This window comes from Dipodomys merriami, unplaced genomic scaffold, assembly GCF_024711535.1.
Source record: "Dipodomys merriami isolate MVZ:Mamm:240054 unplaced genomic scaffold, mDipMer1.0.p SCAF_8, whole genome shotgun sequence".
Lineage (NCBI taxonomy): Eukaryota > Metazoa > Chordata > Mammalia > Rodentia > Heteromyidae > Dipodomys > Dipodomys merriami.
Window position 1 is genome coordinate 1,314,442 of NW_027206401.1, and position 27,859 is coordinate 1,342,300.

A 27,859-nucleotide genomic window follows, 5' to 3' on the forward strand; every position below is an offset into this window, starting at 1 on the left:
CTTTTGGTCCTATCCCCTCCAGTATCTGTTGTTGATAATGACCATTTCTTGATAATGACCATTCTAACTGGGATAAGGTGGAATCTCAATCTGATTTGCATTTTTTATGGCCAGAGACGTTGAACATTTTCTTCATGTGTCTATTGGCCATTCTTATTTCCTCTTCTATTTATTAATTAGGTTGTTTATTTTGGGGGCGTTTAATTTTTGGAGCTCTGAGTTTATTTTAGATATGAGGCCCTTGTCTGATGCATAGCTAGTAAAAATCTTCTCCTATTTGGTAGGCTTTCTATTTATTTTGCTAGCTATGTCCCTGGCCATGCAGAAACTCTTCAGTTTGATACAATCCCATTTATCCAGTCTTTCTTTGATTTGCTGTGATTTTGGATCAGCACAATGATATTCATTTCAGCACTGTTTTCTATAGCCAAGATACAGAATAAACCCAGATGCCCCTTGATGGACGAACGTATCAAGAAAATATGATAGATATGCACACTGGAATTCTACTCATCCATCAGGAAGAATGATATTGTACCATTTGTAAAGAAATGGAAAGACCTGGAAAGAGTTCGTTTTAGCACTGTTTACTATAGCCAAGATACAGAATCAACCCAGATGCCCCTTGATGGACCAACGTACCAAGAAAATATGATAGATATGCACACTGGAATTCTACTCATCCATCAGAAAGAATGATATTGTACTATTTGTAAAGAAATGGAAAGACCTATAAAGGTTTACATTGTATTGTAGGTGAACATTAAATGTTTTATAACGAAAAAAAAAAAAGAAATGGAAAGACCTGGAAAGAGTTATATTAAGTGAAGTAAGTCAGACCCAAAGAAACATAGGTTGCATGGTTTCCTTCATTTGTTGTAATTAGAATGTGCCTATAAATCTATAAGTAAACACAGTGGATGGTAAAGGACAGAAAAATACACTTAAACATGATCATTTATACAAGATTCTAGATACAGAGTGTGAACAGAGGAGGATACTCTTAGGAGAGGATCACAAAAGCTCAATAGCTATGTGCATATGATCATATAAAATAATATTTTCAAAATGAACTCCAAGAAATAGAAAGAAGATGTTTTTTATTATTTTGTGGTTTTTTTTCTCTTTTGTCCCTGTTTTTGTTTTCTGGCTTTTGTCTTGTATGTAAGTTCACTTTCTAGGGAGGGCGAGAGGGGAGCACAGAAATGGAGGGAGAAAGGGTGACCAACTGCAGCAGTGGTGCTCACTGAACACGGAGTTGAAAGCAGACTCTGTAACTTGAGGGGGTCAGGAGAAACTGTAGAAAGCAAGGGAAGGCAACACTGTGATAAAAGAAATGTCCTTATTACCTGATTTTTAAAACTGGAAATCTAAAAAAAAAAAAAGTAAAAGCCAAAGCATTTACATTTAACTCAAATCCTCATAAATACAGCTAAAATGCAGCCCCAACTGTGGCGCTGCCGGCTGATAGTCCTACTCACCCTGGTTTGTGTCTGGGGCCCTTGATGGTCAGGCCTCCCTCTGCAGACCTCCTCCCCAGAGCGTGGTCCTGGTTGGGGTCCACAAACTTAAAGACGTGTGAGGGGCCGAACTGCAGCTTCATGCCGCTCTGCAGCATGGTGGTCTCGGAGATGCGCTGGCCATCCACATAGGTCTCTGCGTCCATGTTTCTGGGAGTCACAGTGACCACTCCGTCCATGTTGGTAAGGTCACAGTGATGGGGCTGAATTCCTGGACCAAACAACTGAAAACAGAAGACAGCCCCATCCTCAACACGCAAAGCAAGTTTCTCTTCTATCTATAATCAATATATCCATAAGAAACGAAGACCCAACAAAGTCCTGGTTTCCATTGCTTTCTTAAATGAATTTCCTCCTTACAGTACAAAATACTGTCAAAATTCTTACCCATTTTTGGCATCTAGTAATTTAAGGCATCTTATACAATCTGCATTTTTTTAAATGCAGTTCTGTGATATGGTGCTTGCCCACCAAATGAACTCCAGCACCATAAAAACAAACAAAAAGCTAGTGTCTAATTATCTCAATCATTTATAAGACAGTATAAAGCTCTACAGACAACTATGAGTAAAAATCCCTACTTGTTTCACTGCCATGGAAAGAATGAACAGTGAAACTGAAACCCCTATCATTTTTACCGACATGAAATAAGAGAAGGTAGTTCCAAGTGCCAAATGTGGTCCTCACATTTTCATAAACCATGCCCACTGCTTTAAGTACGTGAGAACAGTGTGCAGCCAGCACTGCCTGAGGCAGCTGCCTTGCACTGGGCCCAGGCGTAGGACTGTCAGATGCTCTCTCCTTCACCCTGAAACCCACCTACAAGCTGTGACCACCACCTCACAGAAGGAAACGAGGGAGGAATGTCCTAACCGAGCGGAGCTTCTGTGGGTCAAGTGTGAACACAAATGCACACTCCTCTCCACACTAAGCAGAGTAAATGAGCCACTTATAATTACATACAGGTCTGCGTGGGAGCTACTTTGCTGTGGGTAATAACTACAGTAGGAAGCTTAGGCTGTAGCATAACTGCACACCTGGATAGAGTTGTCATCGAACTTTTCTGTCCCAACTTCAGTCACACTTAACTGAAGGCGGTAAAGCTTTGGCTTGTCTCTGGAGTCAGAACCATCTGTGAGAAGGGAAGAAGAGAACACCATTTGCAAAGTCTAACATTCTTGTCATATTACCTGGAACAGAGAGTGACCTTAAGTGACATTTCAGTTCTCATTCCTCAGAATCTCTCTCAAAGAACCCTCTACGTTACATCATACAATTCATCAAACTGGGTAGAAAAACTTCAAGTAAGCACAGTTAATACACACTGCCAAGACAATCATCAGTCCCAACATTTTGTTACATAAAAGCAAATCTTAGACTCTACTACCCTGCCCTGAGTCCTTTTAGTGGTTGTGAGATGTAGTCACAGTGGCAATATGAAGATCAAAGAAGACATGTAGACCCTCCCCTCCACTTAGATCCTTCATCCAGGGAAGGGGCTGGCTATGCCCAGACCTTCCGGACCACAGTCCTGAGATGGAGGCCAGGGAGGAGTCTCCGGAACTATGACTCGTGCTAGGCTTCTTCAAGCAGTCCTGGGATAAAGGACAGGCAGAAGACTAGGTCTATCGTTTCTTTTTTCAGCTATTTTATACTGTTTTGAATTATGGGAAGTTAATTTTCATGAGCATGATGGGGGGGGGGGAAGGAGAGGGAAGGAGGGAAGCAGCGCGGCCAGCCTCTAGCTTCACTTACACTGGGCACACTTATTTCTCACTCACTGCACCCCAGCTAGTGCAAAAGGATGTCCACTGAAGGCTCCTCATTTCAGAGGTCACACGAGAAAATGTACCTCCAGAAGCCAAGCGTTACGATACAATCACAGATTTGCACGCTGTAACACACTACATATTCAGTCATATATGTACTAAGCCAGGTCTCCTCAAAAGGTAAGCAAGAGTCTCCTTGACCTAGTTCATAACTGCCCAAGTAAATTCAGAACCACTTATTAAGATTTTGATTAACTGGAATCAGGAACACAAGTTGCAAGAGCTTCAGAGATTAAACATTTTGGAGGGCTTTTGAGTATACACAGTTTTAAAATGCTAAATTTTCTCAGCCATGGTGTGTTCTGAACTCTTACAGACAAAGAAATATGCAAGTTTTTTTTAAAAATCTGAAGATTTAGAGTATACAAAGTAACATCTTGGTAGTATTTTCTGTTTCTGAAACATTTCAGAAGTCTGGGACACTGGCAAAGGACAGATGAGACTGATATAATTCAGAGTACCAATGCCTGAAGTGGATTCACTGAGCATGGGGTCTCTGTGCTGCAATATTAATCTGCAACTCTAGCCTTAGAAATTCTTGATCCAAACAAAGCATGAGAACCATGTGAGAAGCTAGGCATGATAGCATACACAATGTAATCCCAGCAGTTGGGAGACCAAGAAGGAGGATCATAAGTTCAAGACCAAACTGGGCCACCTACTGAGACCCTTTCTCAAAAAATACACCAAAACAAAACAAACCGTCGGGCTTTTCCAGGCCTGGGCAGAGAGTCCTCATCCTGGAATGTTCACTCCTCTCTTCTGGTTGCCGTGGGCAGTCAGAGAATGTGATCCTCTTTTATCTCTAATGTACTATATCTTACAGAGATTCCCACTGTCTGACTAATCTTCCTCGTGTCTGAACCACTCAGTGCCTAGGCTTTACCTGGCTTTCTGAATGTACTCAAGTATACGGTCTCAAGTATTAGCAACAAATAATTCCACTAAAAAGGAAGGAAACTGTATAATGAACGTAGTCATATAAATTACACAACTTATAAAGAAAAAAAAGCAAATAAGCAACCATGGTTGCAGCAAGAACAATTGTTTCAATGCAAGGTGACACGCTTGCTTAGGGGTGGGAAGAAAGTTCACATTAATATTCTCTAGTGTACGCAAGTAGATGCTTAATAAAAAAGGGAGAAATGCAAACTCCTTTCTCAGTCTTTCCTTTCTTACCACTTCACTGCAATAGAAAAACCAGAGGTAAGCTAGAAACCAGTGGCTCATGCCTATAATTCTGGCTATTCGGAAGACTGAGTTCTGAGGATTGTGGTTTGAAACAAGCCCAGGAAGAAACATGCATCAGACTCTTATCTGTAATGAATCACAAAAAAGCTGGAGGCTCACGTGGGGGAGTGCTTGCCCTCAGCAAGAGCAGCTCAGGGACAGTGCCTAGGCCCCAAGTTCAAGCCCCAGGGCCGGCACAAATAAAAAATAAAATTTTAAAACAGAAAGAAAAACCAGAGCTAAAGCCCAGGATGGGGTAGGGGATGGGAGGAAGGAAAGGTGTCACAGTTAAGTGCCTCCTGTCTTCCCCGTGGCAGCCCGGCTCTAGCTCCTGCTAGAAGCAACTGATCACCTACCTTACAGGTTGGAATATTAAAACCATCCCCTTCAAAATTCATTTAACATATTCTCCATCCCCAACAAGGTCTCTACAAATAGATGCCCTCAGCCCCGACCCCTGAAGACCTTTCTTTGGGGAGAACCAGGGCATCTCTGGAGGACATTTCCATGCAAGGGATGCCAGGCAGGCAGTCTCCAAAGCTCTACAGCAGACATGGGACCAGAAGTGTTTCAGACTTCCAACTGGGTTCTATTTGTTTTTTTTTTTTTAATTTGATCAGGGATTGTTTGCATACATGTAAGATATTTTGGAGAGGGGACCCAAATCTAAACATAAACTTCATTAATGTGTCACATTCATGTACACAGATAGCCTATGCAGAATGTCATATGCAATGTATTTAGTGTGGATTTCTGACTGCTACATGAGGCCAAGCATGGAATTTTCTACTTCTGGCATGATGTCAGCATCCCAAAATTTCAGCAGCCTTTTGGATGAGAAATGCCAAGTCTACCCTCCAAGTGTGAAGGGTCACAGACCACAGGGACAGGCTAAGACCACTTCCTCCCCATTTTCAGTTAGCCTCTCCTCCGCCTGAGGGGCGCGCCACGGAGAAGCACAGTGGTAAGGTGAGCTCTGAACCGGGGACACTGCTGAGAAGGACAGCACATTCAATTTCTAGGCACATAGTGTCTATGTGGTCAGAGAACATTATTTTGCCCATGAGGTTCTATTAGAGCCCAGTTACAAAAATATGAAGTATTAAGCATAGCATTACCTTCATAAGTGTGATAGCTGTAGTAGGCAAAGTGACTCCTTCTCCCTGGGGTTAAGACACATGCCAGGACCCAGGTGAAGGCAGCACCGGCAGGACAGAGACCATGCAGAACACGCAGGAGAGGAAAGGAGGAGAAGAGACGCAGAGGGTGAGCTTCAGTGAGATGTTTCAAAGGAAGAAAAGGTACATTTTACCCATCAGCTTTCAAAGCTGTGCAGGTGAGACTACTGCAGTGTCCCAGTCAGTGTTTTAGAAACCAGTGTAGACCGTTAAGGAAAACAGCAAGACAATAGTGAGTCACCAAGCAGCAGGACAGCAACAGTGAGTTAGCCATACAGGAGGTCATCATCCCACCTCAATGACTTCTGTTTAGAGCAGGACAGAGCAGTACCCAGGCTTCCATTTCTCCAGAAAACAGTGCAAGTATACCCATACCTCAGATGCCTCCTACCCATCCTGGGACCTCCATGCCCAGGACACACAGCTGGCTGACAATATGCCCAGTAGAAGTACAGTCCCTCCCCATTCCTGACAAACCAGTGTGCAGATTTTATTCAGCATGCAGACTGGAGCTTTAGTAATAATGATAACCTAAAAGGGTCTCAGAACCCAGTGAAAAGATTTTGGCCTCACACTGGGGCCTGCTACCAGTCCCTGCCTCTACCTTAAGCAGCCCACCATCTGTGCAACAGTGAGGGGCGCTCTCCCCAGGCAGCCCAGAGAAGCTGAGAGGGAGTATAGATCAGAGACCATCACTGGCCCTGAGTTGTGAATGTTGCCTGGTAGATACATCACCTGTCAACAGGAATAGTTTTATGTACCTTTCCATCTAATGCTCTGCTCACAAAGGAGCTCAATAAATGATGGGAAAAGGTAGCAAAGTGTCAAGAAATACATCAGTAAGCATGTAATACATGCTGTTGCAAATATTTGGTAAAAAGCATAACTATTATTTACCTATGGACTACAGTATACCACATCTACAAAAAATTTCTCTGTGTTTGACTACCTGAGAGGTAACAAATATATAATAAGTAGCAAAATGGCAACTCATCAGAATATGAGGTTAAGGATAAATCTCATTTTTAGTGCTCCATTGCTAACCCCCAAAAGAGTCTGATATATATAAGTACTAAATGGAGCGAAGGAATGTTCAGCCTATTGATGCTACCCACCAAAATCAACTTTCTTCTACTCACTTGAAATTTATTCTGTACTATTCTATTTATAAATTTCCCTATTGGCCAATACTATTAAATCTCCATAACTTCAAATTTGGGAGAAAACCAAGTTTCCAGTGCTTAAGGTACCCAATGTCCAAAAATGATCCTAAAAATTAAGCTGAAAAAATAAGTGGCTCTCTTCCTTCCCTCAGACAAACAAGAGCCAGTGGTTTTCAGACTTTATACAGTAATACTGAGACATAGTGAGAAAACAAAAATTCAAATGAACCTCCTAGCCAGAAAAGAGAGGAGCAAATAACACTGATATATTCCTTACAAACTGCTAATCAATGAAAAGAAAGACCTGGATATAAATGAATGTAACTCTACTTACTACTATAGCCACACTGCTATCAACACCAAATCGACACACTCCCACCCTAGTTTCTGAGTATAGCCCGCAGTCTTCCCAGCACTGTGGGATCACAAACACCAGGTCTAACCTCAGCTAATTTTAATAGTCAACTGTGTGAAACTTAACCAACCTTAGAAGTAAAACTAACACTGAAAACCAAGGAAGAGAAGAACATATTCCTGCCCAGGAACTATATATAATCTACACAACTGGTTCATTTTTGTGGTAATTTTTCTACAGTTACTAATTGGGCTTTAAGTAGGGAGAAGAAAGTGCTATCTTCATTATATTTAATTGTTCAGGCCACATAATTCCATTTTAACTAAATAATAATATAATTTTGGCTAAATGATAAGCAAATACACCATATAGTACATATATGCAAACACTACATGGGAATGTGTGTGTATATATATTATATAAGAATGTCAATGTATTTCCCTATCTGATGGCTAAATTATGACAACCTAGCAATATTCTGAAAACAATATATTTAGAAGACTAATATGAAATCATTATTTAAAAATCAAATAACAGTTTGCTCACAAGATGGATCGCTTAGACACACTGTTTAAATTTAAAGACACTCCTTTGGGACATATTCACTGTAGACAATGGTATGATTCCCTGTCCTCCATACCTTCTCCCATACTCACTCATGTACACAATACCCCAGGAAGAGAAAATTTCAGTTTACTGTTCACTATTTTTTCAATGATATTATGAATATATATATGTATGTACGTGTGTATTTATGTATGTATTTTGGGTGGTACCAGAGTTTGAGCTCAGGCTCTCACACTTGTTAGTCAAGCAATCTACGACCTGAGCCACTCTGCCAGTCTGTTTACTATTTTTGTTGGTGGTGGTGGTCGTAGGGCCTGAACTCTGGACCTGAGTGTTGTCCCTCAGCTCTTCAGCTCAAGGCTAGTGCTGTACCATTTGAACTACAACACCACTTTGGGCTTTTTCTGCTTATGTGGTGCTGAGGAATCAAACCCATGGCCTCATGCATGTAAGGCAAGCACTTTACCACTGAGCCACCTGCCCAACCCGTTTACTATTTTTAACGAACTATTGTACCAAAGTTATTTTGGTCATTTTTCCTTAAAAAAGAAATCTGGACATTTAAAACTCTAAAAACTTCTTTTTTTTTTTTTTTTTTTCAGTCATGGGGCTTGAACTCTGGGCCTGGGCGCTGTCCCTGCACATTTCAGCTCAAGAAGAGCACTCTACCTCTTGAGCCACAGCGCCACTTCTGGTTTTCTAGTCGTTTATTGGAGATCAGAGTCTCATGGACTTTTCCACCTGGGCTGGCTTTGAACCATGATCCTCATATCTCAGCCTCCCGAGTAGCTAGGATTACAGGCATGAGCCACTGGTGCCCAGCTTTCATGTATTATTTTTAAATCTTGTATAATATTCATTTTTGTCCAAGTGAATTTAATTTTACTCAGGAGTACATGTACTTAAATATGTTTAAATAAATGCCATCTATGACAGTTATATTTTTCTAAATAAATGAATGCTTAAGATGCATTAGAAATATGAGGAGGAACATTTCACACTAAACTCTGTACATCATGCTCCCGGTATAAGTAACCAGCTTTCTCACCTGGGCTTAACTCTACCAAGTAGGGCAGTTTCTCAGGGGGAAGAGAGGAGCCATAGCCAGCCCCGTCAGCTCTCTCTTTCCCCTTTGGTGGCTTCCCTTCGGCGTGTTTCTTAGTTTTCTTTGAGATATAGTCAGGTGGCCTCCTCTTCAACTGGAAGACTAGAATCCCTAGAATGTTAACAGTAGCAGTCATCAATCAGTGGTAGGGGTGGCCAGCTGCACAGCAGTCCAAACATTATCAACAGCATCTGCTAAAGAATAACTGAGCAAAAGCTCACCCAATTTATAGTTTTACTCAGTGAAGGAAATACTAGTCTTTTGGTGACTCTGAAAAACTCCAACAAGCCATTTGCCTAGATTATTTTTAATTAATGACAGCCAGTTACCCAAAGATATCATATAATTAAAAGCAACACACAATCAGCTTCTGAGTAAATGAATGCTTATTCTGATAGATAACCTGGTGGTCAGTTAACATATTCCCACACATGGAACATATTCTCACATAAGTTCATATACTCGAAGACTTCTTCATTGATGTGATTTGTTTTACAACAGAATTCAGAATTGAAGCCAATTTTTCTTTAATGAAGTTTGTTCTATCTAGAAAATGTGCTAAGCAAGTATTCAATCTGCTTACTTAGTATTTTTTGGTACTGTAAAAATCTGTATTCAAGGGCTGAGAAGGTGGCTCAGTGGTAGAGCACTTGCCTTGCATGCCTGAGGCCCTGGGTTCGATTCCCCAGCACCACATAAGCAAAAAGAATAAAGCCGGAAGTGGCACTATGGCTCAAGTGGTCGAACGCTAGCCTTGAGCTGAAGAGCTGAGGCCAGAGGTCAAGCCCCACAACCGAACCCCCCCCAAAAAATCTGTATTCAATATTGATAGGATTAACTGGCAATCCATTTTTGTGTCCTCATTAATGCAAAGGCACCTGCACCTTACTGAGCAAGTCAACTTTTGCTATGACTCCAACAGTAGGAAAACTGTATTTCATCAAAAATACAGCTTTAAACTCCTGTTGCTTTGAAACAGAAAAAAATTGTCTGAATAGTGCCAAGTATAAATCCTTTATAAGACTGCATACATCCCTCATCCAAAAATCAAAACTGATCACCACAATGAATTCCAAAACATGACACAAATGGACAACTTAACTCCTAAAACAGGTAGCAGGCAAGATGCATTCACAGTAAAAACACCCTATATCACATCAATGAATTCTGTATTTAGATTTGGATCTCATCTCCAGGGTATCTTATTGTTTATGGGAAGATATTCCAAAATCTGAAAAAAAAATCCAAAATCACAGACACTTCTAGTCTTAAGCATTTTGCATAAGAAACAATCAACCTCTATCTTAATAGATTACCATCTTTACAGCCTTGATTACCTTCCCTATCATAACACATTTGTCCAACTAACATATAGCATCTATGTAAAGTGTTTCACTGCTAATTGGCAACAGCTATCTTCAATCGCTAAGTCTGCTTCTTCTGGCTTTCCATCTGTAGTGACAGCCTCTGGGCAGGAGACTCAAATGAGCTGAGCCTGGCACCATTGCCAAGACACTACCCCAAGTGTACAAAGGAGGTGGGAAACAGTGCAGCAAAGAGCTATCAAAAAACATTCAGGTACAAATTTTCCATATCATCTGAGAAACAATACCTTTGTCACTTGGCCATTCCCTGAAGATTTGTAAAGGGCACTCATCATCATCAAGAATGATTTCTTTAGCACCTCTCTCGTCAGAATGCTGAGCTCCAGGAGGAAGCATGACCTAACAGAGAAATCACATTAACAGTAAATACACTCCAAAAGCCAACGTGGTTTGACTCTGTCATCCTGAGGCTAGCCTCGGCATCAAGGTTCTCCTGTCTTACCTCTGCAGTGCTACTGTTATCATAGGTATGTATTACTTGGCTTGGAAGTACTACTTTTGAATGAATTAAAAAGTCACTGGAAGCTGGGTGCCAGTGGCTCACCCACACCTGTAATCCTACTACTCAAGGAGGCTGAGATTGGAGGATCATGGTTCGAAGCTAGCCTGGGAAGAAAAACTGCCAAGACTCTTATTTCCAACTGACCAGTACAAAGCCAGAAGAGAAAGTGTGGTTCAAGCAGTAGAACACTTTGCTTGAATGAAAAGCTAAGCAAGAGTTCAAGGCTGAGTTCAAGCCCGAGCACAGTAAAATAAATAATTTTTAAAAATTTATTAGTTTCTTAATGTATATATTCTTCAGTTTAGCTATGGTGTGTGCATTGTGTCCTCTGCTGAAGCTTCCGAAAGGTACAATGAAATAGGTGCTGGTGGCTCACACCTGTAATCCTAGCTAGTCAGGAGGCTGAGATCTGAGGATCATGGTTCAAAGCCATCTAGGGCAAGAAAGTCCATGAAACTCTTACCTCTAATTAATCAGCAAAAAACCCAGAAGCAGAACTGTGGTTCAAATATTAGAGTGCTAACCTTGAGCAAAAATGCTCAGGGACGGCATGCAGGCCCTGAGTTGAAGGAAGCCCCAGGACAAGCCCTGAAGGACACGGCAGGGCCAGGCACAGTGGATCTTGCCTGCGATTCCAGCTGCACAGGAAGATCTTTCAGGGACAGCTCTAACTTTTGAATCCAAGCAGCATATTTAGTAAATAATTGAATAAAAGAAGTGAAGACTATGAAACAGCTATAATTTATGAAACAATGAGGCTGGGAAGGTGGCTCAGTGGTAAAGTGCTTGCCTTGAATGCCAGAGTCCCTGGGTTCGATTCCTCAGCACCACATAAGCAAAAAAAGAAAAGAGCCGGAAGTGGCGCTGTGTTTCAAGTGGTAGAGCGCTAGCCTTGAGCTGAAGGACAGTGCCCAAGCTGAGTTCAGGCCCCATGACCGGACCCCAAAAAAAAAAGAAAATTAAAAAAAATTCTAATTCAGGAAATAACTACAACAAATTCTTTATTTTTACTATCTCAGCATACAAAGAAAACTGATCAGAAAATAATATAGCAGTAAACCAAAACAACAGAGACTCTTGAAGAAATCCAGCAGGGTAACCTAATACCTGAGAGAAGAGAGGGAGGATCATGAATTTGAGACCTGGGTAGTTGCCTCTGTTTGCCTTCATGCTCCATTTTTTTTTTTTTTTTTTTTTTTTTTTTTTTTTTGGTCAGTCATGTGGCTTGAACTCTGGGTCTAGGCGTGTCCTCAGCTCTTCAGCTCAAGGCTAGTGCTCTACCACTTGAGCCACAGCGCCACTTCTGGTTTTCTGAGTGGTTTATTGGAATAAGAGTCTCACAGACTTTTCCTGTCCGGGCTGGCTTTGAACCGTGATCCCCAGATCTCAGCCTCCTGAGTAGCTAGGATTACAGGTGTGAGCCACCGGCGCCCGACTTCCATGTTTGTAGTTAGGTCATAAACATTTAATGGTGAGGAGTAGATAGGGCTTTGCACACTAACATAGTATGGCCTGCACCAGAAAGAGATGAGCTTCCTCTGGTGGGTAGCATGCATGTTTGGGCTTTTTTTTTGTCCGTCATGAGGCTTGAACGCTGGGCCTGGGCGCTGTCTCTCAGCTCTCCAGCTCAAGGTGAGGGCTCTACCACTTGAGTTACAGCGCCACTTCTGGGTTTCTGGTAGTTTATTGGAGATAAGAGTTTCACAGACTTTCCTGCCCGGGCTGGCTTTGAACCATGATCCTCAGATCTCAGCCTCCTTAGTAGCTAGGATTACAGGCATGAGCCACCGGCACCTGGCTATGTTTGGGCTTTTCTTTTCCTTTTTTGTTTGTTGTTTTGGGGTTTTTTGTTCACAAAACATATAACAAAATAATAAATCCTGAAAAAAAAAAAAAAAACAATGTCTAGGAACATAGTTCAAGTGTCTATCTAGCAAACATGAAGCCCTGAATTCAATCTCCACTACAGGGGGGAAAAAAATCAGATAACCTAAAAGTGACTGTCAATAAAGATTCAAAGTACATAGGGCTTTAACATATTCATGACCTTAATCAATGTATTACATTTTCTAAATTAATTTATTTCACTGTTATTATAGAGGTGATGTATAAAGGGATTACAATTACATGAGTCAGGTAATGAGTTCATTTCTTTTCATACAGTGTCTTCTGTTCCCTCATCTCTCCCAGTCCCTCCCTCCTGTCTCCACCCACAATTTGTATATTTCACTTTCATCAAGGTCCAGTGAGCTACACTCCACTGGACAATTTTTCTTTCTTTTTTTTTTTTTTTTTTTTGGGGGGGGGGGTCCGGTCGTGGGCCTGAACTCTGGGCCTGGGCACTGTCCCTCAGCTCTTCAGCTCAAGGCTAGAGCTCTACCGCTTGAGCCACCACACCACTTCTGGCTTTTTTTCTTTTTACTTTATGTGATGCTGAGGAATAAAACCCAGAGCCTCATGCATGCAAGGCAAGCTCTCTACCACTGAACCACCTTCCCAGCCCCACTGGACAATTTTTCAACCTTTTTCCCTCAAGTTCTATACCTTCTCCCAACCCTCCTGAAAATAGACACTTGAATACACCATACATAAGGAAAAGAATACCAAATCATCAAAAAATAATTTTTAAAAAAAGCTCTTGTTTCTATATCTTGGAGTTCATATATATATATATATATATACACGTATATATATATATACATATATATATGTAATTAAATATGAAGAGGTACATAGGCATTGTCTTTGTGTGCACCCCCCCCCAGACCCTCTCTCCTCCCTCTCCCTTCTTTCCCGCCCCCCTCCTCCCCCGGCCACCTCAGAGCCACAGTGCCACTTCTGGGTTTCTGGTTGTTAATTGGAGATCAGAGTCTCACCGATTTTCTTGCCCAGGCTGGCTTCGAACCGTGACCCTTAGATCTCATCCTCCTGAGTAGCTAGGATTACAGGTGTGAGCCACTAGCACCCAGCTTGTGTGTCTGTCTTAAGAGCTTGTGTCTCTCTCTTAAGAGAATTCTCTTGGTCTCACTGTGTGCAATTAGCTAGAATCCTGTACAATTTATCACACCCCAGTATAGTTTAGATCTAATTTCTACATATCAGAGAGAACATGGATCAATGTATTCTTTAATTTTTTTAAATTTCCATCAGTGAGAGAGAACTAGGTTAGGAAGTTCACTATCATATGCTGAATGATATGTAATCTTACAGAACTGATGATGAGATAGACTGATATAAACACATTCCCTTGGCAAACACACAACACCAGGTTTCAGGGGTGATGTGAGGCATTCTTAACGCGCTCTCTCTCAGTGTTTAGAACTGAATAGGGGACCCAGCTAGAAGATGGCCAGTACCAAGAATCTTGTCTTCACTACTATCCATTGATATTACTTTGACTTAGAATATTTGTATAGCAGTTGAGAACCAATTTTATGTTTAGGGAACATATTGTTACATCCCCCACACCCACGGTCTTATAGGTAAATTCTGTCTCTAATGTGCACGAAAGTATTTGCAAGTATTCTGCTGCACCATCATCTGGTAAAGCCTGTATTACATTAGGGCTCTTCTGTACTTTGTATTGACCTGCCAGGAAGAAAATGAACTAGAAGTCTGTCTACCTCAAGTCTTTTCCTTCTGAGAAAAAAAAGCCTTCAGCTGTCTACGGCTTCCCACTGACACCCCACGCTCTCAGCCTTCCTCTAGCTGGGCAATGATAATGTTGCTGGGATAGAAAAGAAAGGCTGCTACCTCTTACAAAAATCTGCAACCCCTTTTCTTTTCAGTCTAACTCTCATCAACGCCTTAGCAAGTAACAAGCCTCCAACTCCGGGGTGGCCCTGCGGTGGGGCCACACAGGCACCTGCCTGCTTCGCTGTGGTGTCTTCACTACAGGCTTTCTCTGATCTAGTCACTCAGCAACCACTAATCACACCTGCAAAATCCCATGGAAAACTCTGCCCTCATCATCTCTTGCAGTATCTTTGATATTGTGCCTTTTATCAGTTTTATCCTTTATCGTCATTTTAAAGTGAGGAAAGCATCTGTTTTCCTGTCTTTCTCAGCTAAAAATTGAGCTATAAACATAAGATTACAGATGTACTAGCTTTTCCTTTTTCAGTAAAACCCCAAGCAAGTTCTTGTGTTAACTCCATCTTTAGCTAATGAAAAGGTATAAGGGCCTCTACAATGAACACATAGATTTACTGCTGTGGATCAAGTGGTAGAGTGCTCGAAGAGCGCAGGGACAGCGACCAACTCCAGAGTTCAAGCCCCATGACCGACAAAAAAAAAGGAAGAGAAAGATTATTATGTGATTTGCAGGGAAATGGATGGATCTAGAATAATGTTAGAACATCCTTACAGTCCTAGGTTAACTACTCATGAAAATATACGTTCACTTGTACACATACAATCACAGCCGGTTTATCTAAAGAGTCAAAACTTCAAAAGTGGAAACAGCCCAAAAGTACACCAACTGGCATGTGATTTACTTCTGTGGTATATCCATATATTAAAATACTAGTTAACAACACAAGGAATTCTTAAAAACCAGCAACAGTGGTGAATGTGAGTCTCAAAATCATCTTGTGGATGAAACCAGTCAAAAAGAGTACTTAGCATATGATGCTATTCATATAAAAATTTTAGAAAATTTAAGCTAGAGTGATGGACAGAATGGGGATGGGTCACAAAGAAGCACTAGGAAACTGAAGATGGAGAAAATGTTCATAGAATTGAAATATCAAAACTCCTGGAACTATAGGCTTCAAATGTCTGTTGTACTTTATTCCTCAGTTACACTGTAGGAAAAAATTTTAAATAGTTATTCTATTTTAGTATTAAACAATTACTTGCTAAGACAAGGGATATGAATATATCTTTGCTTTAAAAGCTACTGCCAGTTGCAATTCTGACAGAAAAACTGCAATAAATAAGTATGTAATTATAACTGAATTAAAGCTAAAAATTTTCCATATTATTTGCTAACTCAATAGAATATTGCTAGACTTTCCTGAAATATAAAACACCACTGTTTCTTGAGTGCTAGAGTAAAAAAAAATGGAATCTTTATCTCTAAGAACGTATAGGTAACTATTAGACAATACAATTGGTATTACAGACTTTAGTATAATAAAATTACCTATGCGAGATGGTTAATCGTGATTCCAATCTGGTTGGCTTAAGAGAAGCCTTGAGATCAGTAAAGCATGTCTGCGTAACTGAGTGAAGAAGACTGAGCCTGAATGTGCGTGATGTTGTCCAAAAGGCTAGGGGCCTGTATGGAAAGGAGGAGGAGCCAGTGTACAAACTCCACTCTTCCTGAACAAGCGGATCAATTCCTGTGACCATCACCCATGGACATCAGACTCCACAGCCTTTCAGCATGATCTCATGCCACTGCCTCTCCAGGGGCTCACAGACTCTCAGCCAGCTGGAGAGAACAGCTCTACTCTTAGTGAACCCGTGTGCCTCCCCAGTGGGGCCATCAACCATGAATCTCAGACTGTAGTTTCTTCAGTCTCTCAGCAGAGACTCACACTAGCACCTCTCCAAGAACTTCAAGACCTTCAGCTATGAACTCAGACTTCATGCGTAACACCCTGTTCTGAGGCTTTTAGCTTCATGAACCAAGCATCTGCTAGTTCTCTGTCTCTGAAGCATATAGTGCACATATTTACGTGTGCATGCATGCACACACACACTCTCACTCTCTCTCTCTTTCATTCCATTGGTTTTACAGAACCCTGATTAACAAACTATACAAGCAAAATAAGAATTGGAAGGATGTCTATCAAAATGCTAATGGTGTAGCTTTCCTTTCAAAGTAGAACTTTAGCCTGTTTTCTTCATTTGTCTTTTCATATTTACTTCATAAAGGAACATATATTATTTTTGTGAAGGAAGAGACACTGTTTTCATAAATATCTAACACATAGCTTCAGTTTCTCAGACTCTCAGTGATAATGTGGGGAGAAACTGGGTCTAGGTTTAACTTTTAAAAACTCAGGACGGCGGATGGAGAGAGAAAGGGTAGGCAAACAGTACTATTCCATGTACTTATGTCTTAAAGGAATGGGTGAGGTTAGAAAAGATCGGGGAGGGTGATGGAAGGGGTAACACTGATCAAAATACAATGTACTCATAAACTGACACGTTGACTTGAAACTTCTTTGTACAACCGCTTAAAGATAATCTTAAAAAAGTAAATGAATCAAATAAACTGAAACAAAACCAAACAAAATGAAAAGAAAAAAACAGGATCTCTTTTTGGCTGCAAGTGTACAGTGCACTGGCAAGAGCAACTGACATGGCAGTTACTCACCCGAGCAATGCAGTAGTCCTTAGGGTTTTCTTTCTCCAGACCGTACTTCTCTAAAGCTTCAGCCACCGCAAAATCTGCAGGGTCTGTAGTCGACAGCAGGATCGTCTTGTAGGGAATATTTGGTTTTAAACTGTCTGCATAAATTCTCAATGTTCCCCCTGGAAAAATGAACGTCTTTGAGCATGACTTTATTGTAAACAGTTGACAGAAATAGTTAATATTTACAACCGCATGCATGCCAGCTGCATCAGGTCAAAAGCAAATTCTACACCACCAACTCCATGCTATTTCCTGTGAGATGACACACATCAGCAGCCACCTGCGGACCTAGTGACACTCTGCTATGGGCAACAATCCTGACTGACAGGTCAGTCTTCTTTTCATGGAGAAGAGCTTTGACAACAGCAAGCTGATTGACCTCCAAAGGAAAGGGAAGGCTTGGAGTTTCTCTGTGGTGTAGCGCTCTTCTACCCCCATGTTCCCAGCCCTAATTCCTCCACTTCTACTTTCTGAACCTTAATCTGAATCAAGTTAATGATTAGCCCCGCTAAAGAAGCTTATTTTTAACAAGCGAACTAGGGGGCAAAAGAACTCAGGTGCTTAAGTCTAGATTCTTCCGGAGGGATTTGCCACTAGAATGAGGTTCTGGTTTTTGGGTTGTTGGTGGTTTCTTTGTTTTGTTAATAGTGAGGTTTGAATCCAGCAACTCAAAACTTGATCAGTTTGCTTGCTGGCTTAACTGGTATTCAAGATGTATTTTATATATATATAAACTATCACATTGAATTGAAACCCCTCTGAACAACTATTTAAACATAAAAAAGTATTCTTTAAGAAGGAGGGAAAACTCAAGAAAGCAAGGGAAGGGATGATATTGTCCAAAAAGAAATGTACTCTTTAACAGACTTATATAACCATAACCCCTTTGTATATCATCTTTATAATAACAATAAAAAATGTTTAAGGACATGTGATATAATATAGAAAGGGTATGTGCTAAATGCTAAGACAAAACTTTAGTGATCCCAATGTTACAGACTACAGAGAGATTTAAGGACAGAATTTACTAGAAAGTCACTAAAGACAATCAGCATGGGTTCTATAGGTATTTCTATTTTGAGCAGCACTTCTTTTAAGGGTACATCAAGGTGAGGCCGCCATAAAACTCACATCCATGTGGCCAAATGATGGTTACTAAATGAAATTATTTTTATTACTTGATGGAATGTGGTTTTAGTATATGGAGCATTAAGTCATTCTGATACAAAATACAGTAGGTATGGGTCTAATTAAAAAGACTTCTAGTTCTAAAGTGTAAAATCATGGTACTATCTCAACAAAGATACATACCTATAAATTGCCAAAGAGAGCATTAACTAACATCGATCTGTACAAATATACATTTCAGTTCCAAAGCGACAGATGCCTTACTCCAACCCCATTCTGAAGACAGACACACAGAGGTCAGGAAGAACACCGGGTCCCAACAGCACCCCTGCACAAGACTCATGTCCTTCCCTACTTGCAGTGACCTGCTACAACCAGACAGTGTACAGCACTGTGGTAGACAAGAACCAACTCTTCAACAGCTCTTACACTCCTGTTATTGCACTTCCCAAAGAGAAATGGCCCACCAGCAGTTGAGACAGGGCATCTTTGGGCCAACCACACTTTGAAGATATCAAAGAATGAATACGCCTGTGTATTAAGAAAGCTTTACAAGTCCACTCTGAATCAGGACGCCTGACCTGCTTCTCAGACATACAAAGAGTGTGTGAGTCACAGCATCAGAACTCGTGGGACATCCTGCCTGCCACCGTCTCATGATGGAACCATCTTCTACTCAAAAGTAACTGCTCACTTCACAGTCCCATAACATCTCTCCAATTTCTCTTTGGGAAAACCCAGTCGATCATAGGTCCTAATATTCTACAATGTGGACATTCTTCAGTTTCTTCTTTATGGCCCTCTCATAAAAGATGGAAGACCAGAGACCCCAGTGCTCTTTATGGACATGACAATACAATTGTGAATGTGCTACTTCTAATCATAAACCTCAAGACCATCCTCTGTTCCTCTAGTCATCTGTCTGGATCTGAACCTGACCCCAAACTGAAAGCTTATCAACCTCAAGCTTAAAACTCTAAAGCCTATCAAACAGCACCTATTCAAAGAGCATCCTATTTTCTTAAAACTACCCTCAAATGCTGCATTCTAATCCATCTCATCACGAACACATTAACTGACTTAGAAAAAGGCACACAAGGAGCTGGCTGTCTCTGTCAGGACTCCCATGTTCCTCAAGAAAGCCAGGATGGTTGTGATGACGGCACAGGCTCCTTCCCCTTCACATCTGGTACGTGCTCAGCACAAACAGGTATTTGAATGTTCCACTTGTCCTTTCTAAAATTTTGGCTTTCTTTCTTTTTGGTTTATATTTTCTCTGCTTCTCCTAATCTTTTCTTCTTTTTTCTTGATACATACATTTGTAAGTACTTTCAAATCCTTGACAGGATAAGAAAATACATTTAAACATTGAGGTCTCAAAACTATCCTCCTACAATACTAATGAAATCAAAAGTCCCTTGCTCTCCTAGTTTTTGCTTTTGTTTTTTTTTTTTTTTGAGACACAGTCTTACTATGTAATCCAGGCTGACCTAAAATCTGCAATCCTTCTGCCTCAGCATGCTAGAGTAACGGGAATGCATCACTTCACCCAGCTATCTGAAGATTTTTTTTTTTTTTTTTAGTCACCAACACTATCACAATTTCCGTGCAATGACTGACTCAGCTTCAGGCCGTGAGGGCTGGGATAAGTCTTGGAGGAGAAAGCAAGCTGTGAGGTCAATGTTGCTCACAGCTCAGACTATCTCCACACCTGCTCTGGAAGGCACTACACAGCTCTGAATCCTCAGCAAACTGTTAGGTGGCAGAAGCAGATGTATCTCATAGCACACAGTCCACAGACTCTGCCTCCTGAATGTAGATCATAGGCTGATAAAACATATGTCTACACATGAACACAAGCATGAGCACAGCTCCTCTGCACAGACCAAACCTGTTGCCACACACATGTATACTATTAAAAATGACCCTGGAGTCAGGCTTGGATTCCAAAGAGGAGGTTGCAAATTAAACACGCCTCTTCACCATATTACAGGATTAGGCCTAAGAAAGGTCTACCAGTCCTAACACCCAAATTCCTACAACTCTCAAAGAAGTTCTCAAGTGTACAAAGGCAGCACTGCACTGTCCAATTCTAAAGAACTTTCTTCAATGTTAACATTACAAAGAGAAAGATGGAGCTGATGGCGACATCAAACTTTTGGGGATGAATAAATCAATAAGACAGGGCTTGAGTTATTTGGAACCCCAATAGTTACCCTTTTTTTGGTAAGCAACTGAAACTACATTACTGTGAATGTCTAACTATAAAATATGTATTATCTTTGCTGGGTTCAATTACAAGCTAGTTCTAAGTAAAAACTTCATGCTAAATGGCTAAAAATATATAAAACCAGTACCAGTTCAGACAGTAAAGTCAACTATTTCAATTCTTTTTTTTTTTTTCCTTGTCAATCATGGGGCTTGAACTCCTGGGCACAGTCCCTCAGCTCTTCTGTTCAAGGATGGCACTCTACCACTTGAGCCATAGCACTACTGCTTTTCTGGTGGTTAATTGGAGATAAGAGTCTCATGGAGGGCTGGGAAGGTGGCTCAGTGGGAGAGTGCTTGCCTTGCATGCATGAGGCCCTGGGTTCAATTCCTCAGCACCACATAAGCAAAAAGTAACAAAAGCCAGAAGTGGCGCTGTGGCTCAGGTGGTAGAGCGCTAGCCTTGAGCTGAAGAGCTGAGGGACAGCGCCCAGGCCCAGAGTTCAGGCCCTATGACCGGACCCAAAAAAAAAAAAAAAAAGAGTCTCATGGATTTTCCTGCCAGGGCTGGCTTTGAACTGTGATCCTCAGATCTCAGCCTCTTGAATAGCCACCGGCACCTGGCCTTTCAATTCTTTTTATAATACCCATCTCACTGAGATGTATTCGGTAACTCTTGATTGCTGGCAAGTGGAAGTGCTGTGTACTGTGCATGCGGGCCAGTGAAGTGCAATACACAGTGTATGGCCATTTACACAAATACAGATATGCTGGCAATGGATAGGCAGTACGCAGTGTACTTGCACTTATAAAGCGTAAAAATACAGTGTGCTGTGCACTGCCACTGACTTCTCTATCTCTATACTTTACCCTGGAGATGTAACTTTAAAACAATCAGCTTTAAATTTTAAAGGAGAAAATCTTTAAAGTGAAAAACAAAACAAACCTAAGTGTAAATCAATATGTATATACTGCCACACAAATAAGAATTATGTGATTGTAAAAGGCAGCAATTCAATGTACTTGTAGATTATACCCATACACAATCTCACAAAATCTTAAAATGTTTTCAGTAAGTGAATTCTAACACTTCTATTTTTATGCTGATACTATTATTATGTAGCATAGAAAGAAAAAGGCAAACAATGATACTAAGGTTGTTAGGAAGCAAGAATGTTATTATTGTAAAGGATATCTAGATCTTCTAAAATCACAATCGTTAAATGAAGGAAGAACTCCTTACACCAGTAGCTCTCTCTTAGCCTGGATATTACAAGTGCAGCTGAACAGAATCCTGTCCACTAAGAAAACTACCCAAAAACACTGGGACTATTTAGGACTTGGGAGCAAAATGGAAGCCTCTCCAAGACTCTAGACATTAACCCAGCAAATCAAAAAAGCATGAAGAGTTTTAAATCCATGAGTTCATTAGAATTTTTGACAGTCACGAGCTACCTTTAGAGGATACTCAAGTATCTCATCCCTTCTATATCTATATGTATACCAACAGATATAAATACTGATATACACATCTATCCCAGTATCTATATCTGCAACTGTATCTAAATTTAATCAAGGTAATGGAGAAGATAGGAAAATGGTGAATAGATCAAAAGGACTAGAAGTAAAATCAGTGAGACAAAGGATCTTGGTTCTGAAGATAAATCAAACCAACAAAACAAAGAAGCAAAGTAAAAATGGAAATTTCAGAATGACAAAAAATAAATCAACATAGGTCTAATTTGGATCTTAACTCAAAAGTAAGAAGACAAAGTATGTGATAGTATTAAAGAATTACTGTCAATTCTTTTATATATGATAATGGTACTGGGATCAATTTTGCTTTGTTTGTTTAAGAATCTTCACCCTTCAAGAAAAATGTACCAAAACATTTAGAGATGAAACAGTTTGTAATGTGCTTCAAAATATTAAGTTTCAGAATAAGAGAGCAATGTATTCTGGAATGGAAAAGAAGTCTTAGTTGTTTCTTCCTTAGTTGGTGAAGGGTACATAGGATACATATATATCTTCTTTTGTACAGATTTGAAATTTTCCAGAAAGACCTACAAGACATATATGTTCATGAAAATTTATATACACACATATCCATAAGTTAACAAGAACACATTTACATAGAACATGGTTCTCATCTGGGGACTGTTTAGAGGGATGAAGGGAGACAGAAGGAAAACAAAGATGGAGATGAATAAGTTCAAAATACATTGAAACTAAGTATGAGGATAATATAAGGAATCTCAATGAAAGTTGTTGATCAACAGGAGTTAGTAGAATGATGAAAGGGAAAAAATAGTTATTCTGATTAAAATACAATGTATGCCCGTTTGAAATACCATGGTGAAACCCTTTAGTATAATTTATATAGACCAAAGAACAAAATGAACTACAGAAAAGTAAGACAGGTTCTGTTGGGTATGAAGGGAGGGCCAGGAGGTAGAGAGGGCAAATAAGCCAAATAAGGATGAATATGGCTGAAGCCATTTACTTACACATATGAAAACAGAATAATGAAACCTTAAAACTGTTTTAAGAAGCAATGGGCTAAGTGAGAGCAACAGAGGAAGTTAGTTTGAACAGGATATACTACATGCCTATACGAAAATGTCACAGTGATATCCTAACTTGTACAGCTAATGTATCATTAAAAAAAAAAAAAAAAAAAAAGGCCAACCTGGGGGACTACATCTTATCAATGTTATTTCTATGTGAACAGAATTCTTTGCAGGACACATACAGCACAAATCTGTATACTACCTCACCCACTGTTTTAGTTAAGAAAGACTGATGTATATACAACAAGTGTAATCAATGCTCTTTACAAAAAATCTGGAAAAAAAGATGCAACCTGTACCTGAATCAGGCCGCCCATCAGAACTCCGAAACTCTTGCATTCTCTTTTCCAATTTCTGTTGTCTCCGCCGCTTCATTACTACCTCAGGATTAGAAATTGTTCGAGTAAAGCTGGTTTCAGGCATGTCTTTATAAACTTCAGCAGCCAGACGAGAATTCTCACTACATGGAAAAAGAGCATCAATGACATTTAAAAAATTTTCCCATTAAAATACAAAATCACAGAAAAACTAGTGACAATGTCATCTGTGCCCTGACAGATCTGTTATATACTATTTATCATCTGTTTTTACCATGATTTCACAACAACAACAAAAAAGCTAGTCATATAAGCAGCAACTAAAATTAAACTTCATCAACTTATACAACTTAGTGGTTGTATATTCAAAAAGAAAGTTATGCATTTCAATAATTTTCATCAGTTTAATCCTAACAGCAAATAAATGATACTATACCACAACATTCAAAATACAAGAAATATTTATTTACTTAAGAATCCCATTTAAGCCAGGCGCCAGTGGCTCACGCCTGTAATCTTGGCTATTCAAGTGGCTAAGATCTGAAGATCAAGGTTCAAAGCCAGCCCAGGCAGGAAAGTCTATGAAGCTCTTATCTTCACAAAAAGCCAGAAGTGGAGCTGTTTCTAAAAATGGAGTGCTATCCTTAAGCACCAAAGCTTAGGAACAGTGCCCAGACCTCAGAGTTCAATAAACTTTTTTTTTTTATCTGAGACCAGTTTTCAAACTTGGCATCTGATGCTTTTGCTCACTGGCTAGTATTCTACCAACTGAGTTATGCCTCCATCCCCTAAACTTCTGATATATGTCCATGTTTTAATATACCTGGTGATATAGCAAATGTATGTTAAAGCACAATTCTCAAATTTGTTACCTATCATCCCCTTGAGAAGGTCTATCCTCTTTATCCGATGCCTGTCTCAATGCCTCTTTTTCTCTTTTCTTCTTTTCCTTCTTTTCTTTCTTCGAAAGGGTTCTCTTGAAGTTCTGGATAACACCTTCTTTTTCCTGCTTCTCAGGTCCATTGCTCTGAACCTTCTGATAAAATTAACATTGTCATCTTTTTTTTTCTTCTTTTTTTTTTATTATGAAAATACTGTACAGAGGGGTTACAATTACATGGGCAAGATAATGAGTACATTTCTTATCAAGCATTGTAGCCTCCTCCTTTGTTTCCCCTCCCATCCCTTCCCATTCTCCCCCCCCCCGTCCCCCCACCCAATCCTCCCCTCCCCCCCCAACATTGTCATCTTGTTGGCCACTACCTAGGAATCACCCAGGCTCCTCATAACCGAGCTACGTTCACTTCACAAGCTACAGCCAAACATAAAGCTATGAAACAAGGTTTGAGGTGATGTCAATGTTCTGTACCACAATGAGGTGATGATGATATATGCATTTACTAAAACCAAGTGAACTGCAAAGTCAAGATCTACTCATTTTAGGCCTGAGGCATAGCTCAAGTGGGAGGCCTAGCAAGCATGAGGCCCTAAGTTCAAGCCTCTAGCACCATCAACACCACCAAAGAAACCCAAAACTATGCATTCCATCATATCAAAATTTTGTCTCAATTTATAATAAGCAAGCAAAAAAATAAAAATGAAAAAACCCTCAAAATTAGTATAATCATGAAAATTTGATTTTTCAGCAAATAAAATTCCAAACAAGTTACCATCAAACACCTGAGTAAAAGGGACCTAATGAAAATATGAAAACAGGAAGTCTAAAGCACCACCTCCTCCACAGGCATTTTTCTTTTAAGCTCAATGGAAATGTTAAGAATAGTCACAATAAGCTGGCTTTTATAAATCAAAGCTCTTACACACTGTGCTTCTACAAAAATGCCTTCTTTTCTAGAAATCATTCATACACTTATTCTTAATTTATATTTCAACAGATGACACGGAGCCACAGTATGTAAAAACTTAACAGGTAAAGAGTTTAAAAATATGAAAAAGAACATTGTCTTGGGAAAGAAAAGTTACCATTCAGAGAAAGTGATCTCTACATGACAAAATGGGAAACAAAAAAATCAATATCCCATTTTTTTCTCCTCTAGCAGCACTGTGATGGCCCTACTCAGGTTCCAGCCTGTCCACCTAGGTCTGTGGTCCACAGCAAAGCTCAGAGAACAGCATTAGTTGACACAAATTGAAATTAAACATGGCCAGCAAACAATGGAAACCATTCCAAGTGTGTATCCATCTGTTGAAATGTGAGCAAGGTCAATTACATATCTGTAAGCTGGGCACCAGTGGCTCACAACTGTAATCCTAGCTACTAAGAAGATTGAGATCTAAAGATCATGATTCAAAGCCAGCCTGGACAGGTAAAACCCATGAGACTCTTAGCTCCAATTAATCACTAAAAAGCTGTAAGTGGAACTGTGGCTCAAGTGGTAGAGTACTAGCCTTGAGCAAAAAAGGGACAGTGCTCAGGCCCTGAGTTCAAGTCGTAGTACCAACACAAAAACCAAACTAAGATAGAAAACTTCTTTGAAAAAATGAGGCGCAACATTGAGACTACCAGGTGAAATAAAAGAATAAGAGAAGGAAAAGCCATTCTTTTTTAGAAAGGCATTTAGGAAGGGAAGCAAAAAGGAGTAAGAGCTGCTATGACAAAACATCAAAACATCAATCTTCTCACAGCCCCTGCCTTATTCCACCAGAGCCAGACAGGGCCAGGATGACAGCCATGTCAGACCCGAGTGAAGGCTCCCACCTTAGCAGGGGCTGCGTCGTTCTCGTTCTTCAGGACAAATCTGCCCTCCCGATCGTCTTTGTTCCAATTCAACTGCACGACTAGAGGCTTCTCATCAATGTCCAATCTTCTTTCTTCTTCAACACATGAAGTGGAAGAAAAAACACAAGGCATGGTTATTCCATGGCATGAGTACAATAACCTGTCCTGTGATGTATACTGTATAGACGTGAGTCCTCCAGCAACCTGCCAACACACTGAAATCGTTCATCACTTTAAATCAGATTTTATTAACTGGGCACTTGGTTGCTAATGTGGTTCTAGTTATAACAGAAGTTTCTTTTAAGGGGCCTTTTAAAGAGAGTAAGCATCTTTGTGGTGCATAATAATATACTGCAATGAAATCATTAGGATAGGCAATACAAAGGAGTACTTTGGAGTTGATGACTCAATGAAAAGATTGGAAGTACAACCAGCCTATGTCATGAAGGTCAGGACAGCTTGCCTTTCATGGTTATGACATCAGCTAGACAGGCAGGAGGAAAAGCACACCACAGAGCACAGAGATACTCACTACAATCTCAAACAGAGGACCCAGAATTCTCTCAGTTGGTCTAGCATTTCTAATACTATACCCACAATTTAAATATTAAATGAGCACTACCAAAACAAAAGGCAAACAATCCACCTGATAATGTTAATGGTGATGAACTAGTGTTAGCAAATATGGTCCAAGTACCTATCAGAAAATGCTACAAGGAAGCCAATAAGACCAGGCAGCGAGAGCAGTTCCAGGTTAACCATAGAGAAGGAACAAGGGTGAAGCAAGAATGAACAAAGGCCAAGAACCGCTGGCTCGTGCCTCTAGTCCTAACTACATAGGAGACTGAGGATCACCGTTTAAAGCCAAGGTGGATTCTCCCAACTTATCACTAAAAATCCAGAAATGAAGCTGTGGCTCAAGTGATAAAGCGCTAGCCTTGAGCAAAAAGGCTCAGCACCCAGGCCACAAGTTCAAGCCCCAAGACTGGCAAAAAAAAAGAAAGAAAAGAGAAGAAAAGGAGAGAAAAGAAAAAGAAAAAGAAAAAAAGAGAATGGACAGTATTTAAAAGGACATGGAGACTTACTGGCTCTTAATAAATATTACATATAAATATCAGTGCTAAGTACCAAATACAAGAATAAAACAAAATTATTATTCTATTAACTAAAAATAGGAGACACATTAACACAAAAAGGAGACCAAGAACGGTGCTGAGGCCCACCTATCATCCTACATACTTGGGAAGTGGACATCAGCAGGATTGTGGCTTGTTATCTGCTCAGTAAAAAGTAGTGAGACCCACAACTCAACATACAGGCCAGGCATAGTGAGAGCCTTCTGTAATCCTAGCTATGTGTAGAGGTAGGTAGGAGAGCTGCAGCTGGAAGCCAGCCTGGGCAAAAACATAAAATACATTTATATAAAAACACCTAAAAATAACTGAATAAAAACATATAAAGCAAAAATAAATAAATAGGAGGGGGCAGGACAGAATTAATGAATCTGAATTCATTTCATAAAAAAATTATTGAGTGTTTTCTCACAAGATTTATACAAGATCAAACCCCCTCGGGAGTCATAGCTAACTTTTAGGAACGAACATGAAGATGGAGGAAACCAGGCGGCTATTCCTGGAGCAGAGCCAAGAGTCACCTGTGAACTGGAGGTCTCTGAGCGGTCTATAACCTCCCAAC

At 40.2% G+C, this 27,859-nt stretch overlaps 1 protein-coding gene across 19 annotated transcripts in view; it reads right to left on the minus strand.

Moving 5' to 3' along the window:
* The window catches only part of Afdn (afadin, adherens junction formation factor), a 122,755-nt gene that overhangs the window by 68,768 nt on the left and 26,128 nt on the right, over positions 1-27,859 (minus strand). For 8 of the 19 annotated variants that reach the window (XM_070010302.1, XM_070010291.1, XM_070010296.1 and 5 more), the window contains exons 3-11: positions 26,144-26,259; positions 24,297-24,460; positions 23,407-23,567; positions 17,163-17,320; positions 10,560-10,671; positions 8,891-9,058; positions 5,698-5,742; positions 2,558-2,652; positions 1,482-1,744 (exon numbers count right to left, since the gene is read on the minus strand). In XM_070010302.1, the coding sequence (XP_069866403.1) occupies positions 1,482-1,744; positions 2,558-2,652; positions 5,698-5,742; positions 8,891-9,058; positions 10,560-10,671; positions 17,163-17,320; positions 23,407-23,567; positions 24,297-24,460; positions 26,144-26,259 (1,282 nt within the window). The remainder of the gene's footprint in view (positions 1-1,481; positions 1,745-2,557; positions 2,653-5,697; positions 5,743-8,890; positions 9,059-10,559; positions 10,672-17,162; positions 17,321-23,406; positions 23,568-24,296; positions 24,461-26,143; positions 26,260-27,859) is intronic. The other 11 variants (XM_070010301.1, XM_070010297.1, XM_070010303.1 and 8 more) reach the window with 5 other exon arrangements.